General features: G+C 38.4%; 1 protein-coding gene and 1 long non-coding RNA gene across 4 annotated transcripts in view; both read right to left on the reverse strand.

Annotated features, from left to right (window-relative positions):
* SLC9A3 (solute carrier family 9 member A3) overlaps positions 1-6,462 on the reverse strand; it is a 57,065-nt gene extending 50,603 nt beyond the window's left edge. For 2 of the 3 annotated variants that reach the window (XM_074542136.1, XM_026790245.2), the window contains exon 1: positions 5,536-6,461. In XM_074542136.1, the coding sequence (XP_074398237.1) occupies positions 5,536-5,725 (190 nt within the window). In that variant the 5' untranslated portion in view covers positions 5,726-6,461. Of the gene's footprint in view, positions 1-5,535 lie in introns of all 3 variants that reach the window. The other variant, XM_005481801.3, reaches the window with a different exon arrangement.
* Positions 6,463-7,080: 618 nt separating this feature from the next.
* Positions 7,081-18,425, reverse strand: part of LOC141729246 (uncharacterized) — a 39,838-nt gene continuing 28,493 nt past the window's right edge. The window contains exons 2-3 of the long non-coding RNA XR_012580634.1: positions 11,368-11,442; positions 7,081-10,811 (exon numbers count right to left, since the gene is read on the reverse strand). This is a non-coding gene — a long non-coding RNA (uncharacterized LOC141729246). The remainder of the gene's footprint in view (positions 10,812-11,367; positions 11,443-18,425) is intronic.

Below are 18,425 nucleotides of genomic sequence, written 5' to 3' on the forward strand. Positions count from 1 at the left end.
AAGACTAAAATGGAATTTAAATGTGGGAATAGGCAGTCACTTAAAAATATGGGTCACACATTATCACTTAAATATATGGCTCACAGGATTGTTCCTAGCATTGGAAAGGCAAAGCAATTATTCAGTTTTGGAAATACTCTTTTCAGATGCCAAAAACTTATAAAATGTTAGATATAAAAGGTAATTCTTTTAAAAGATAAGAGATTTTACAGTACTTAACATTCTTAGTTCACAGGTATTTTACACAACACGTTGGAAAAGAAAATACAGCATCATACAAAAATGAAGACACTGCAGATATGAAACAATTGCCAGCACAATTTATAGTGTTTCTGTGACTATCTGGGGAGAAAATGCATATGCCTCTGTTCTAAGTGTGCTAACATGTTTCAGCTTCTACTGACTTCACAATAAAGGTAAAAGAAGCATTTTCCCCTTCTTATCTTTGTCAGAACATGGGGGAAGACAGCTAACTCCAGACTTCTTAAGTCACAATGTAAAGACTTTTTCCATATTGTCATTTGCTAATGAAGGCAACTTTTAACAAGATCTACAATCATAGGTTTTAAACTTTGCAGGATCTGATGATATCATCAGCTTTGAATCTCTGACTCCATTTTCAGTCAAATATACCCAATTAAGTTCTGCTAAGCAGCCTTCAACATTTTTTCCAACTATGTCATTTACTGAAGAATTGCCAACAGAAGAGCTAGTCTCACATTTCTTATTTTATTAAAACAATACCCCAAATCACTTTCTCTACATAACTGACACTTTTCAGTAGCTAGAGTGCCAGCAGGAGAAACTTTGGAGTCAAATGGGCTTTTGTTATGACAGTTTGCTTTGGAAGGAGGGTTATTGATTTCTTCAAAGAAAATATTGCCTCAGGAGTCTAAGTTAGATGGGTGGTTAGACCTGCCTTTCACTGTTCCTTCCCCAGCCCATCCCTAACATGCTTAAAATTCTCCACAGCAATTGTTTGTGTTAACAAAATATTCTAAAGTGCTCCTTTCTCAGGGTAGTTTGAGACAATGTGAAGGAGCCCAGGCATGCAGAAACTAGACTGTTTGTGGGGAGCCATATCTCTAAGCTTAGAGATGCATTGTGCTCTGAAGCTCGCGGTCCTCCTGGGGTCTCAAGAGCTGATGCACTCAACAAGTCCATCTGACACAGTGTCTTCACCAGCTTTCTCCTATGTGTTTGCTCACTGTTATTGAATCATTTCTTCCCCCTCCTACAAAGCACTGTGGCATTCCTGAGGACAGATTTACCAGCTGCCCTGGATTCAAATTTCACTCCCACTTTTTAATTTCTTATATAAAAGCCTTTAGAATTTGTATGCAACTACACAGAAATTAAGGGGGAATAAAAAGCTTTTGTGACATTCTTAGACTCAGCATAACCTATACCAACAAAAATGGTTGGCAAGAGGTTTGACTAAGATAATGAAAAGGCTGTGTATCCTTCCTCATTCCTGTTCATAGTCACTTACTCTCCCACTATTTCTTCCAGTTGCTTATCTGCATACACTGAGCAAACCCAGGGGGCCAGACAGACAGAAAGGCTGCTTTGAAGGGCTTTTTTTTTTACTTTGGAACAATTACCTAATCTTCTGTAAAAATGTTGAAAACTGTTATAAAAATATTAGAGTACAGAAAGGGATTTAAACTGCAAGAAGGAATTTCACAATTTCCCCAATACAAACTCCAGTGAAGATATAAATACAATCTCTCTGTGTTTCCTAGGATTCTGAACAAGGTAGAAACACGTATTACATATCCCTCAAGTAGAAAGCATACTTTTTTTTTTTTGCATTGACATGGAGAAATACCGTCACAAAATTGTATACAATGTTCAGTGTTAAAAAAATTCTTCTCAGCCATTTTTAGCTTCTGAGCTCATTATTCCTTCCCTTCTTCTACTTCCAAAGTTTTCTGATCTTCCACCTGTTCTTACCTCTTTCTGTGGAGACTTTCCTGCTGAAATATTTTGTGTCTTCTATGCATCTATTTATTCAAAGTTTATTTCCAAGATGTTATCAATGACAGACATATAAGAAGAAAAAGAGCATATGGCCAAGTGAGCTTGGAAAGAATGTGAGTCTGGTCAGCATACAAGTGTCTTTCATCTTAAACTAGAACTATACTGTGTGAGCATGTTGTTTAAAAATGGTACATCCTTTACCTACAGCAGGAAATATTTGTACTGTCTGTAGCTATAAATGCACACGTGTGCATTTAGAGGTTATTCTTTTTCAGTGGTATTGCTTATTTCTTCTGGAGCACTGAGATAACCAGGACGTGGACTCCTGAAATCCACTAGGAGGGTCCTCAGCTGTACCTCATGTACTTCTTCATGTAGATAAGATGATTTTCTGGCTTAGATTTACAAATGTAAGTAGTTTATTGGCCCTATCCCACAAAGATACTCCTCTGTAGTGATAAGAGAGCCTACCAAAAGAAGAAATAAAGATCATTAGCCAAAGCAGAACATTGTGAACCTTAAGAATGTTTCATGTGAAGTGGAAGAATGAAAAGTTGGAATATCTCAGATGAAGAGGGTCAAACTAAATAAATTAGAATATGTTAAGCAGTAGACCAGGATGCATCAGAAGTTTCATGGAAGGCACATATTTTTTGATTTTCTATAATGCATGAAAGCCAATTGTATGAAGATTCTTTTCCACTGTTTCATTTGTAGCAATATTTAGAGTTAATCAGTAACTAGACCAAACTAAAACTAAAAAAGCAGTTTCCTTCTCCAAAAGCCCAAAACACTAGTCACTTCCTTGTGTATTGGGATACTTATGAGAGTTAACATACAGTAGTTTATGTTGCAGAATACTTTGTACACAATATGAACATCAAGCCCCAGAAAATCTGCAAAAATCTCCTAATACAAAATGCTTCCCCCAGTCATATAATATCATGAACTGAAACTTGGTTTTTTACTAAAACCCTGAAATTCCACACAAATAAAACAAAACAAATCTAAAAAAACCCGAAAGCAACAAAAATCCAAATAAGCACTAAACCAGTAATGCTATCCCAATTCAAGAGAAAGCGAAGTATTGTCATACACCTTTATCCCCAAGTACCAACTGCAATTCCTAGAACACTTTCTGCTGACCCAATTGTCTATCATCCATCAGTAAAATAACTCCCAATCCCTGTAGCCATGGAGAAGAGAGCTTGCATGTGTAAGAACAGCTCCTTCCCTGCTGAAAAACCCACAGCAAAACCAGCAGTTTCACTCCACTACAACTGACCTGCTTCAGGTAGCAAAGAAACCCAAGGATAGATGCTCTGTATTTTCTTTCTCGGTTCTTTTCTGTCTGCTTTTTGAATATGCAAACTTTCTTTGATGCAGCACAGGACTTTTGCAATTCAAAATTTTCTCATAGATTTCTGACCCACTTTCCAGAACTCGACACACAAAGGCAGACAGAAGGCTGAAAAGCTATTTTTTTCAGTTCCCTTTCTCACAGACTTATATGAACACCTTCACGATTTCTTCATTAAGAAGGTGTTGAACAGTGAGTGTACATTCTTGCTTTTCTCTGTGTTATTTGTAACTGATGGGAAAAGCAGAGACATTCACAGGCTCTTAGAGGAGTACAGCAGTTATCCACTGCTTCTCCAGAAATTATGTCCAGAGAAGTATAGAATCAAAAATACAAATGTGAAGAGAGAAACATACAAAGCTTGAGAGCTCTGGGGAAGTGATGGAGTCGATGATAGGTATGATCTACTAATAAGTGACATGCTCTGTGCAGCTATGAAAGAAGTACAAAGAATTTAAAAACAGAATCAGCACCACTCGGCTCCTGACAGTAAGCGCTTTATCGAGAGTTTATATCAAGGACTTCATGGTAAAATGGCTCATATTAATCTCAACTAATCTCAATCCAGGCAATTGCAATTTAAATATAGTACAATCTAACTGTCCTGTTCTTGGGTTCAGTGGCTTTAGACACAAACTGATATGGTTGTGAACCACTAATATTAATTACACTGTACAACTGGGCCACATGTACAGAACAGCAAAGCCTAAATAGCACAAGGCCTTAATAACTGTACTTACCCAGAAGACTATCTCAAAAAGAAGGTTCAAACAAGCAGCCTGTTTATTATTTTGTTCAGTACAATTTTATAGGTACTCAATGTTGTCAGTTATTTTCTGTATATGGTTTCCTCAGCTTTCTAATTGCTATAACTCATCAATAAAAGTAAATTAAAACATAATTTTCTGTTATGTAAACTGTGATGTAGCAACTCTCTGAAGACAAACTATTTGCATAGCGTAGTCAAACAGGTTCAAAGAAAGGTATTTAGTTATATATAGTTATATATATATATGGTTAATCAAGTAAAAGCTAAGATGCAAATACTGCTGGAAAATTATGTACAATATCACCCCAACCTCTAACATACTCCTTTTTAAAATACTTTTTTGGAGTTTGGAGACAGCATTTTCCATCCAGGTCTTACTATGCTTCTCTTATGTGCTAGACAGAACATACCCAAGTATATCTTTTTACATCTTTCATTCTCTGCGGCATGAAAAATCTATGGGATGTGATTATGGTATACCAAATTAGTATTAACAGTACAAGTCCAGAAAAGTCTTCAGTAGGATTTTCAGCTGACCTAGTGAGAGGAGACTGATTATAGAAAATATTTATTTTAAATTAAAATGGCATTTACAGTGTCAGCCAAACTGGAGGTGTGTTTTTAGGCAAAAGGTCTGAAAGTAATAGCATTAATCAAGTAAAATGCATTCTAATTAAACAGTGACTTTTCTCGTTCTGCAAACTGCATTATTGGTACAAGATCGCTTTTGGAAAAAGTCACAAAGTTCAGAACACAAGAGTTGGAGCATTCATATAAATTCATTTAAACTACACCGAAGTTAGGCTAACTCCTGGCTTTTCACTTGTTCCAATTTCTTGAAGAAAATTCTGGGTGGTCTAAAGCTTGTATTTTTTTCAGCTACATCAGATGGTCTGATAATATGTGTTGCCTTTCTCTATAAACGATGCTCTTTCACTAATCCAGCAATGCACTTCAAAGCAGAAAACTCTAAGTTCATATGTGCAGTTTGCACTGGTTAGTTTTGATATTACGAGCTGATTTAGTTAACAACCATAGGCAGGAGAAGAGCATATCATAAAGTGCGATAGATATAGTGTAAGCAGTAAGGCCCGATTTTTGTTTCACTTTTGCAAAAAAATTTTTCCTGGGAGCAAGGGTAATGCAAGGTCTCAAGGAATTGAAAGGGTTTTCAAGGAGTCAGATGCAGAAGCCACAGTCTTGGTCGGTGAAAATGAACCAGGTAACCCTTCGAGGCTGGTGAAAATCACACTGCTAATCACCGCGTAGGGCAGTATTATGAAATCAGGACAGACTACAGTAAACCCCCTGAAAACGGGTCAGCGGACCTATGATAAGCTTTCTTCATTTACGTTGGGTGGGAGAAGGGCAAGGGGGGAGGGAAAGGCAGAGGACATGTATTAATATGTAACTCCAGACTCACCTATTTTGGCCAAGCTGGCCACAAGTATCCAGAGTGCAATGATATACGGCTCTTTGACGTGATCCCATTTGAAAGAGACGATGGCAAAGCTTTCGTTGCTATTTTTATGGCTTTCCGAGCTTCTCTGTCCCAGCGCCGCTGGGAGAGCCATCAGCCCCAGGAGAAGCGCCACTCCAGATACCGGTCTCATCTTCAAACCGCACAACAAAATCCTGCTTCCCCTTCCCGGAGAGATCCCGCCTCTCCGGAGGTCCTTGGGGGCGAGGTCCTTGTCCCTGCGCCCAACGGCTCAGGACGGCGGGACAGCGGCGCGCGCGGCCGAGGGCGGCAGGGTCCCCTCCTGTCCCCTTCTGTCCCGTCCCGCACCGGCTGCCCCAGGCGTCGCCTCGCGCGGGGTGGCAAAGGACGGGTCAGAGGCTCCGCGCACACGCAGATGCTTCGAGCTGGGGTCCCGCTGCTCGCCCGCATCTGCCTTTATCAGGCTGTTCCCGATCGGACGGAGGCGGAGCCTCCCGCCGCTCCTGCAGAGGCTGCCGTGCGGGGACGGGGACGGCGATGCCGATGCCCGGACTGACAGAGCACCCGGGGATCGGCGGGCAGCTCCGCAGGCTCTGGCCTGTGTCCGTGCGACCCTGGGCAGCTAGGCAGCTGGGCAGCAAACAGCAGCGGCCCGGTGCTGCTGGCGCTCGGAGCGGCGCTGCGAGCGCTCCCGCGGGTATGTCCAAGAGGAGCCCGGCGTCCGCGCCCCCACCGGAGCCGTGTGCGCGGGACATCCACAGGTCTCCGTTCGGGCGCTCTGGATGCTTTTGTATAGGCCTCCCTCCCTCAGCCTCACTCTCCCTACAGGTTGTCACAGAGGAAACGCACTCTTTTGCGCTTCTCAGCCTCGAGCCCCATTCTGAGCTCGATCGAGCTCACCGAGGGCACAGCAGCACGTTCCTCAGACCAGCTTTTCCTTCTGTCCACCAGAGAGCACCTCTTCCCACGGTGCTCGGGGAAAGGACAGCAGCGTGCATCATTCGGCTTTCCACTTAGGTCTGCTTATAGCTGCTTGTTAAGATATACTGTATTAAAAAAGCTATGTGGCTTGGTTTACTTTTTTTTTTCTCCTTTTTTTTTCTTTATGCTTACACCGTGAGACCTTTTAGGAGATTCTACTCTCTCCTTAAAGCCTGTTAGCCTGTTTGCTATCTTGCGTGGTTCATGATATCATGGGACCCTGGTGCTGCAGGCAGATGGACCCATGATAATCACCACCTTGAAGTAAAAGGACAGCAAAGCATCCTGTTCCCGACGGGCAGAGCTGAGGGCGCCCTTCCACACGCCTCAGCAACAGCAGCAGCAACTCCACTCTTGTGTGCTCCAAAACAATCTGCGTGCAGTCTGCACTTTCTGGGACTTTCTGCAGAAAAACACTACCTTTATGTTTTCCTAACATAACAACTGGTTTTATTAGAGGTAAAAAATGAACAGGACTCCTTTAAAATTATTGGAAGACAAAGAAATTATTTTTTATTATTTCAATCACTAAGGAGAAAACCCACACACTTTTTCATAGTCATCTGTCCTGCACAGACACTCCATAAATAAACTAGCTGGTTAATTGAATCTATAAATTTCCATGGCATGTAATTGTCATTATTACCTCAAAGGAAGTGCAGGCCCCAAATTGGACCAGCTGAATTCAAACAATGAAACATCTTGCAACTTTCTTTCCTTCTTCATTATTTAAGTGAAAGGGAATTATGTGGGAAGTTTTTTAAGAGGGAGCAAATCTGAAGACAGAATTGGCAACTCTTTTTAGGAAGCAGGACAGATAGCAAAATATGTCCACATTCAGTAAATGTTGTAGACAAAGACCTGAAGAATTCTTCAGTATCTAACAACAAATTCTATCTGCATTTTTTTATCTTTTTCAGAGCATGACTTGGGCACTCAAATGTTGTTTGGAATTGCTCCTAAGTTCTGTGATTGTTCTACAGGTGGCTGTAGCCAATGCCTAAGTAACATTTTTGTGGATAGCCAGTTGAGAGAGAAAACTTCAGCTGGAATTAGGTAGCTGCCGATCATCCGTGTAAACTGTTGCTGAGCCCCGTGGAGAGTATTAGTTCCTAGCCATGAACATGAATTCTGTTTGCTACTATTAGGAGAACCACGAACTTCAGTGGAGACAAGCTGTCAGCAGTGTTTTCACTGTCACAACTTATTCCAACTATGCTCATACCACAATTAAACATTTCAGCTGCAGCTAATGAAAGGGTACCAGTGCTGCCAGTGTTCCATCTTATTTTTCCCAAATCTAATTCCAAAAAATGCTGACTGATTAGAAAAAACCATGCTGTCCAGATGGTTATCATTAAATGTGTCTTAGATCAAGAATACCTGCAGCAGGGCTGGAAAAATGAGAAAGCCTTCTCCAGTAGATCCTTTCTAGAGATAAGCAAAGGCTTGGAGGAGCACCAGTTAAGATCACACCTCTGATTGCCTGTAGGCAATGTTCTGTGCATGGCAACAGTAACCAAAGTTACATGCCAATTCTGAGTTTGCTGGTGGAGGAAAATAATATTAAGGAAAAAATTGTCAGTACCATCTTGTAAAAGCAACGTTTAAAACACTGTTAAAATGCCAACACTGTATTTCTTTTAACAACAAGAAGTTAACAGTTCAAAGTGCACTTGTGACTGCTTGGAATTTTTTAAAGTTGACAGGGTATCAAATGACTGTAGATATCAGGGAATTGTGGTGTGATTCATTAATATTTCAGCAGGACAGAGAGGACAGAAGGGACTGACAATTGTGAATTTTCTATAGGTACACAAATACATGTACAATAAACCAAGAATCCACTGAGTATACATGAGTTCATGTACAAAATATGTACTTGTACAAGAATACAGTTGCATATATGCATTAATTATCAGAGCCCATTTTCCTGTATGTTCTTTATGGAAGCCCTTACATAGTTTCCAATAACCTGACTCTGTATCAGTAACAAAAACCATTGGTTGAATATCCTGCTTGCAATAAAGATATCATATCATACAACAGCTGATGCTTCCTGACTTCCAGAAAGACTGCAGAAGGAAAATTTCTACTTACTGAAGAAATAATGATGTTGTGTCCTGAGCCTTCCTTTTTTTTCCGGCAATTGACTGAACTCCAGCATTGTCATTTCTGGAAATATCGTGTACATAATGGCTTAAAGAAAATAATTATGTGTATCTTAGTATAATTGTTATACAAGTATCTTATATAACTTTCACATGACCTGTGTCCTGTAAAGATTACTTCTCGGCAATTTTTTCAAAGCTGAGGTAAAAGATGATTTCACTTTAAAAAATCCCTAAAATTGTATCAGTTTTCTCCAAAAAGCACACACAGTATTTCAGTTATGCTAATTTAGATGTAAAAGCTACAATTAACTTTTAATATTAGCATTTGCCAAAAATCTACTTAAGGTGATATGAAATTGAGAAGCATATCTCTGTCAAACTGAGAAATCTCATGAAACGAAAACTAAATTAATTAATAAATAGCAAATATTTGGCAAGTGAAGTGTGAAAAATCTCCTGATGCAACATAAACTATCATAAATCACTTATTATCACTCCTGTCTTTCCTCAAGGAAAGGCACTTTTTTAATATGAATATCTATTAACTGTGTAAGCAGGTAAAGATTTGAATGGAATACAGTTCCAGTATATCATTTTATGCCATAATGCCAACTGTATACAAAGTTAAATAGAACAATAATTATTGTGAATGGAATAATATGGAATTGCATCAATAAAACTGCACAATTTGGTGAAAATCAATGTAGGTGAATGGAGAACCACACAAATTTATAACGAATGTACTTGATTCAACAGCTGACATTTTGCCAACCATTCTCCAAGTGAAATGAGTGCCGCTGTGCAAGTGTATGCTGCAAGGAGTTGGACAAATACTGTTGGACTAAGTGGTGTTGCACAGCGCTGTGTTACAACATTATAAATACGAACTTCTGAAATTACATTAGAAAGTATTTTATATATATATATATATATACACATATATATATACATATATATATATATGAACCCACACAATTATTACCAGTTAAGGTGGACAAGATGAAGACTGGTGTGAGAACATGAGAACGAATTAATCAGACAGGTAGTTGGAAATAGATTTGGCTGGGAAGTAGTGTGGAAGAGGAAATTAGCTGAATTCTTCGTGACTCATTTCAAGACAAGACTCACTTTAAGGACAGCAAGGATTCTTACCAGAACCTTCATTTTTAGCCTCAAATATTTTTTGAAATTGGAAAATATTTTAGGCAGATTGTGAGATTTTTTTGGTGTATTGTTGTTGCTCTTACTGTTTTTAATGAACCTCCACACTTATATTAGATTAGAAGGTAATCTAGTAGGAGTAGGACAGTACGAATGACAAACTGACACAGCCTAGAACCTTCATTAAGGAGAGTCCTCCCCATAAGGGATTATATCTGCATGAGCTCTCAGTGCCATGTACAGTGAAAAGGGAATGGGACAGAAAAAGTTCTTATATATAACCAGAGAACTGATACTTTTTATCATCTATGTTTAGGAAAAAACTCCATGTATTTTTATAAAATGCCATGTGTATTAAAAGTACTCTTTATTTCAGTTCCAGTTTCAAGGAATATTCTTCTGTTGTTTATTAGGACTCTTGTAGGCTTGCTATTAGTCAAAGATGGCCACAGAGATTTCCACCTGTGACAGTCTGCATCTTCCACATCTTCTGTCTTGTACTCACTTCATTCCCATGTTATTGGCATGCCACTTGTATATTTCTCTGTTCTTTGTTCTCCATGTCTCTGCTGTCTTTCCTTTTCATGCACATCTTCAGTTAGTACTTACCAAGAATCCCTACTAGGGAGATTTAAGGAACACTCAAAATGCAATTTGTGTATGATGTTTCAACCCAATACTTAAGATATGATTCTCTCTCTATCCCGTCCAATTCAGCTTTGTCATTTTTCACCACATATACCCCTTCCAGGTACTCACATCAGCCTGACCAAGGCAAATGTTTATACTAGACACAAGACACAAGTGATTCCTCTAGCTATAGTGAGGTTGTCTTTGCTATCTTTAAAAATCATCCTTTTGCTTTATGCTAAAAAAGCTGGGGGAAGACTGGGACAGAAATGATAACCACAGTATTCAGAGATCCAGTGGGGGGAAAAGGAAAATAAATGTGTCCTTTGGCATTGTTTCTGTGTACAGGTATTCAGCTTCCTGTAGCTTAACCTGAGAGGAAAAGCAAAACAGATTAACTTCTTAGGAAAACTAGGAAGACTCTTAAATAACAAAGGCAGATAAGTAGATAATTTCAATTGCTAACATGATAATTTTACACTTATTTCTTAGGTTTATAAGTAGGTTCTGATGTTTCTTGGTCTTCATTTTTGGCTGATCTATGGAGAGGGAATCTTTCCTTTTCTTGATTCTCCATATACCATGCCTCTCCTGCCTAGCTAAATGTGTGCATGTTCACATGAAAAAGTTCAACTGATTTCACCTAAGGCTGCTCCAGATTCAATACACCATCCCCAGTGCTCCTTTTTTGGCAGGCACATAGACTGATTGTTCAAAATCACCTGTGACACCTGCAGGTGGAGACACCCCACCAGACTCACCAAAGTGTGTCCTGCTGTCCCTGCCTCCATGAACTGTGTGCTGAGGTCCACTGTCTGGCAGCAGCCACTGCCCTGCAGTGATTCATGCTTGTTTCAACTGCTAGGCCATGGAGTGGACATGGGCAGTTTAACCAGTATGTGAAAACCAGCCGCACGAATAAACTTACCTCCTTATTGCAGTCCAAAGCTAATTCCAGCAGACGATGGTCTTGAGAGCACTGGGCTTGAGGGCACTCAGTAACCTGTGAGGACAGGACTTCTTAAGCATCTTGGATCTGATGATAGTTTAAAGCTACTCCTACCTTTAGGATGCTTCCCAATGTCAAAATGCCCAACATAAGCCTCCCCTCTTTCATTGCACATAAAGGAATTTTCCAGTAAAATATTTCTAAATCTCAAGGCAGTTGAGATTTTGTGAGCGCAAAATTTCATGTTTTTTCCTTATCTAAGGGGATAAAAGGAAAAGTGAACCTTGGCTGAGGAGCAGCAAAAATCTTGTAATAATTAGCAATTCCTTTGAACTTAAATCACATAAATCAAAGAGTCAAATAACTAAATTGATTACAATGCCAAAAAAAATCTGCCAACACAATTTATGGCTTAAGATACTGATTACGGCAGTTTTATCAACACAAAAAGACATAAATGGCACGTGAGAATACTTGTTGTTGACGTGTTCTTTAAAACCTGTTGCTATTTAAAAACGATGCATTAGATGTAGTAGATGTATTTTTGTTAGTGTCCTGGGGTAACGTTATGATGCTTGTATATCCCCATTCATCTGTTCTGTGCCTTTAAGACCGGCACTGAAGAGTGGAAGTTTTGTTTGGGTTTCTCTTATCAGGACACAGAGACAAGCAGTACACAGAGCTGTTTTTTTTTACTTCCAGCTTTGGGCTTGCTGCTTTTTGCTTGCTGCTTTTGCTTGCTGCTTTTGCTTGCTCTCTTTTTCTGCTCTTGCTTCTGCTCTGCTTTCTGCCTCTGCTTATTAGCTAGTTCTAGCTAAACAGTCCACATTGCTTCCTGGACTGTTTCTCCTCTCCTGTTCCTGTGACCATCTCGAACCTGCTCCGGACTGGGACTCGGGAACACCAAGGGTTCGGCTGCAGCGGCTGGCCCAGCGCCGGAGGGACTGAGAACAGAGCAACCACCCCCGAAAGAGACTTTCTGATTTTGCCATCTTTCTCAGAGCGGTGTCATCGGGTATTGTTCATTTTGTGTGCTGGGGGGTGCGGGGCCAGTCAAATAAACAGGTTCTTTCCACCTCTCTCCGAGGAATTTTTTCCCGAACCGGTTGGGGGGAGGGGCCGTGTGGGTTTCGCTTTCTGGAGGGGCCCTCCTTTGCAGATTCTTTAACAAATTTGCCCTAAACCAGTACAGTTAGTTAATTCCAGTTTACTAAAATCCAAACATTTAAGTGGAACACATATATTTTTATGAATCTTTCCTTTGGAAGTCTTCACATGATCAGAATGGTATTCCTGGCTAAAGTCGCAGAGGAAGGAGAAGCTTCAGAACTGACAACATCAAGAATCTGCCTAGTTTAGTGCAAAGACATAACCTTGAATTTCATATATTTCAGGTGAATGCAGGAATTATTTCAAATATCAGTTTAGAGGGAATGCTGTACTTGTTTTGCAGTCCACTGGACAGTAGTGGAGCAGAATAAGAGACGGTCAGTCTGTCGCTACTGGTGTAAAAAGTGACGGAGATTCTTTGAAGTCGAAGGGCACTCCAGTTTGAATTGAGGGAATCTGAACTGGATTGCTGGTTATCTCACTGAAGTTCCAAAGGCCACAAGGTGCAGAGTATACATAGCATGTACTTCCACATTACCAAAATAGCAGTCATAAACTAACTGACTAAGGCAGTAAACGGATAAGTAATCAAACAGGAAAAGGGACGTTGTCCAAATATGCAAAATAATTTGACACTATTATATTGTATAACTAACTACATCACTCTGCTATGACTAATTTTTTGGCCTCTGGAAGCCTTGATTGGAAATATTATTAGTGAATTTTCAAGAATACTATTTAGAATCAAAACACGATAACTTTAAAATGAAAACAAGAAAGGAAATGATGAGACTGTTACTCTCATGAAGCTGCACAAAAAATTAGACAGTGGATCTAGGCCTTGTCAGACTAATGTATTTTAAACTGCTGTTTCCTACAAAGTCTCACTATTGAAAATACAGAAAAATAAGCTGAACAGTTGCAGAGAAGTAGTTTTAGTTTCATCTTCTAGATGAAAATAAGAATCCGTGTAGTAAAAGCATACTTTGGGAAACCTTTCTAAATTTTAACTGTTGTACCACCTCGTTGACTCTGTTTGATATGATGACACAGGCATGTATCCAGTTTGGGGAGCTGCTGAAACTTTGTTCCTGGGACCAAGAATTCAATCCTATGACATGGCCCCTAGGTGCACATTCGTACAGTTTTCCCTCTATTTCCTTTTTGGACCTTTTGATAAGCCATTTCTCACTGCAGTGCTGAAGTGAGGTGACACTAAAATCAGAGGTAATTGTTCTCAAAGGCCCTCATTATCTTAATCTTGGTTCAGGACATCATCAAGTTTTAGGGACCTTACTCTCATCTTAAAATTTGAGAAGAAACCTCATAGAAATGTAGGTAATACTGAAGAGAGATACATGATGATGCTATGAAGAGAGATACAGGATGAGACTATGAGGACTGCCCTGGTCACTAAATCCAGTCTCCTGGAACTACAGGCACCACGTTGCGTATTTCCTGCATACGTTTGTCACACATTGCCTTGGAAACCTTATCTCAAATAATTTCTGCTGGCTAAGCATATTAATATAATTTCTAGCATAAACTTAATTAGAAAGTTCATAACTTATTTATTCTTGAGTATTGTCCTTTAACACTGTTTCTTCTTCGGTTGTTTTTTCACCCTTTAAAAGAGTAAAAATACACTTGAAAAGAAGTATTAATTAATCCTTCTTGAACAGAGCCAACCAGGACACACACAAATGAAGTGTTGCTAAGCTTTGGAGGCTGGCAGCAATACTTCCTCATCACAGAAATATGGCCTGAAGCACAAATGAATGGTATTTGTTTTCAATGGCTACATCCCAGAATTTTTTCACAATTCTCACCCTGAAATCCAATAATATAGGCAAGTTCTACTCTTTTTGATGGATTCCAATGAATGAATCTATAGCTAGCTGATTATTGTATTACTATTGTATATCTTTCTTTTCATTATAGTAAAATTACCTGAGTCCTCAGTATCACCATGTCCTTTCAATACAGCCTTCTTCTATATGGATGGGGACTCCAAACTTTGCATTATCAGCAATCAGTTGTGGATGCCAAAAGCACTAATGAAAATATGAAACAAGATGGGCCACAAATTGTAGGGTTGAAGTATCCCTCTTTGGGCCTTCCTCCAGCCTGATTATCCTTCTGCTTTTTCAATAATTGTTGCCCCCACAGATCCTTGCAGTCTACAAAAAATAGCTTAGCACCTTGACAAGATGAACACTGAGAATGTGGTGTATCTCCATCAAGCTGAGGTAAATATTGACATGTCCTAAGCATATTCTCTGCATGAGTGGGAAACCAGGATCACACCTGGGCATCAACAAAATTCTACTTTCCCCTGTGCCTCTTGTCTCATAAATATCTCTTAATTTTTCCTTCTCTGAATCCTAGAGCTCTTAAGTGTATATCAAAGCAAGCATAAAACATTATTTCAGAGATGCAGATAAATTTATAGACTTACTGTTCTTGATATTAATATGAATATGAAGACATGTCGCAGACATCTTTCCACTAATTGGACATCTAATGGACATCTGTCATTAGGATTTTTCATTAGGATTTTTCCTGCTGAAGCTGAGAAGTTTCAGGGACAAAGTGTAAACAATGGTTATCTGCTGCTGTGGAATGCAACAAGTGGATCCGTAATTGGTCTCCTGTGGATGTTTGGATTTACTGACCACTCACGGCAGAGCTGGGTCTTGCTCTCTGCTGAGACACAGATCTTTGTAATCATTCTTTTCTATTCTATTCTTAGCTAGCCTTCTGAGAACTTTTCCTTCAATTTGTTTTTAGTATAGTCATAATGCAATATATATATATCATAAAATAATAAATCAAGCCTTCTGATCATGGAGTCAACATTTTCGTCTCTCTCTCATCCTGCAAACCCTTGTGACCACAGTCACAATGACAGAGTAGGAAACAGTGCATGATTAAACTTTTCATTTTTGCTTCTGCTTATTTATGTTTCACTTAAATTTTACTGTGAAAAGAGGAATCACTGAGAAGTACAGCTAATGTCCCTTATTGAGATTCAGTAAAATAATTTTAAAACATTTGAAACTCGGATCTCAATATTCTATGCGCTTTACTTATTTATCCTCTTAAACAAATTTAAAATTTCCATAATCTATTTTTACATGACCAGTTTTACCTTCTTTTTAAACTGCTTGTTTGAGAGAGGCAAAGAGACAGGGAGAATGCCACTTCAACAGTGCAGCATTCTGTATCTGAAGAAACCACACAAGCTACAAGTTTTTACTTCCCTATCGCCTTGTACAACTATGACATTCCATCTATTAGGTCAGGCAATAAATCTGGGTTTATTCTAAATCAATTTGCATCACCTTGCATCATTATATTCTGTCCCACTAATGTTGCAACAACAATCCTTATCCCACTCCTCCATGCCAGAGCAGGGGTGAAAATAACCATGGTCATGTTGAGGCAACAAGGTACCTTCTAAAGCAATCCAGTAAGCAAGATCAGGATCTTTAATGCACCATAAAGTGTTGTCCCATATAGATGAGAATACCTGCTGCATATTAAAGTTCTCAGTCTTCAGCAAATCTCTTTGAAATCTCAAGGATCACACATGTGTTAATCAAAGGACACTTTGATTTTCTGGCCCTACACACACAGACATCTCAAATTGCTAAGAGAAATTATGATGTCCCAATGTGCATGTTGTGTTCCTTTGGGAAAGTCCTTATATACAACCTTAGCGGCATTAAAATGCAGATATCAATATGTAAGTAGTGTAAGATAAAAACGTATCTCTCTTCTACATCAAAGCATATGTGTTAATTAATTTGGATTAATTACTAGTTACAAAACAGTGCATAAGGGCACTGCATCCTTGACTACTATGGGCTGATCACCAGATCTAAGGATGAATGAAACTACTTATCATATAATCTCTTTATTCTGGTATATACAGTCTTTAGATAAGATTGAATACTTTGGATTATCAATGATGGTAGATCTACAAGAAATATTAGTAAACATCTCTGTTTCCTATTTTTCTCTTGAATAAATGTGTTTGCTTTCTCTCACATAATAAATTATGGTAGATTAAATTTTGCTATCTTTATATATAAATAGTTTTATCATAATTTAGCTGATATTAATATGGGACACTATTCCTAAAATCATATTTATTTTTCAGTTATATGAATAGAAATATGTTTGTAAGGATTTGTAGGCTGTGGGAGAGAGGAAAGAGGAAGAGGCCCAAATGTATTTCAATGGAACTACATCATTAAAATTCTTTTAATATTCTCTAGACTACAAGTTACAGAGAAAGAAGTCAATCCCTACTATCAAAGCACCTTCAAAACCTGCTGGTTGCTCCAAATTGTAATAAGAAGTGGAAAACAACGGTCAAACAAAACTCCAGGAATAAACACACAGTTTCCTTCCAACAAGAAATACCAGGGGCACCATTATCCCATTCTTGAAGTCCTTACTAAGCAACAGGAACTTGCCACTGTAAGAGAACTAGGTGACTGGTTGGAGTCAGGGTGACCTTTCTTATATTCTTATATTCTTATATTCTTATATTCTTATATTCTTATATTCTTATATTCTTATATTCTTATATTCTTCTTATATACTTCTTATATACTTCTTATATTCTTCTTCATATCTCATTTATGTCTAGCAGTGGTGCTTATCAGTAACATTTAACATGAAGCTTCATGACCCAGAAGATAATCTAACAAAGGAAAAAGAAGCTAAACAGTGTCAGTTTCTTATTACAGGGGAGGTTTCTGAAAGGTCAGAAAGTTTCTGAAATAGAAAGCAGTAGTGTATGAGCTATACAGTTTTAAAAAAATGTAAATCATCAGTAGTGGTTGAGTCTAGACAATATTTTGAATTATTAAACTTTACATAAGCAAGATGAATTTTTAATAAAAATAGGATGTGAGCAAGATGAATTTTTAATAAAAATAGGTTTTAATAGACATTAAAACCTGGAGAGTTGTAAAAAAAATTAAGAGACAGGATTTATATTTACAGACCAGAGCATTCAGTGATTTTATTATTTACTTGAAATAATGTGACTCATGCCTACAAGAACTGATTAACCTCTGTGCCACTCCTATCTCTAATTATTAGAATCGGAGTAACAGACTGAATGATTTTTTCCTGTTCGTGAGTTTTGAGTTTATTATTCTACAATTTCACAGAATATTTCCTTGTTCCTGTTATTGATAGGAAGAACAAAAGATTCTGCTGTCTTGTTTCCTGTGTTATTCTACCATGTGTCTTTAGCATATACACTCTTACTCACTTTTCTCTTAAACCATATAATGCTTTGAACCTTTTCTTTAGATGCAAGTATTTTTGCCATGCTTCCCAGATTCCTCAGTGTGGCTTCATTGTGAAATACTACACCAATATTTTGGAGTGGGATACAATTTAATTTAACCTTGTGTTACATACCTCACTAAAGTTAGGACCATACTCAGTTCAGCATTCCCTAATCAATGGAAAGACACAGGCAGTCCATAGGGAAACTCAGGATACTCCAAAATAAAAATTCACTTCTTTCTGGAGATGACTCTTAATATTAAAAGTAGGGTTAAGTGGTCTATTTTCATAATTCAGCTATCTTGATGATCTCCTACTACGTGAGAAAAATGTGGACTGAAGTGAAAGATAGTGAACAAAATATTCCAAATAAGATTGCAATTTCTCTTTTTCTTCTCCTTTTCCTATTTTTTTAAACAATTCTAATTTCTTTTACATGCTTGCCAGGGTTGTTTAATTTGTTGGTTTGGGGGGTGTTTTTTGAGTTGCCAAGAAATGATTACATAAAGCCTGTCCAGAAGATTATGAGATTTACTTCAGAATTTTCTGAGTGGTTCCTCACAGTTATGTCTTTCCCCGATTAGTTTCTGTAACATAATGTCACTTGGATATTT

This window comes from Zonotrichia albicollis, chromosome 1 (assembly GCF_047830755.1).
Source record: "Zonotrichia albicollis isolate bZonAlb1 chromosome 1, bZonAlb1.hap1, whole genome shotgun sequence".
Classification (NCBI taxonomy): Eukaryota; Metazoa; Chordata; class Aves; order Passeriformes; family Passerellidae; genus Zonotrichia; species Zonotrichia albicollis.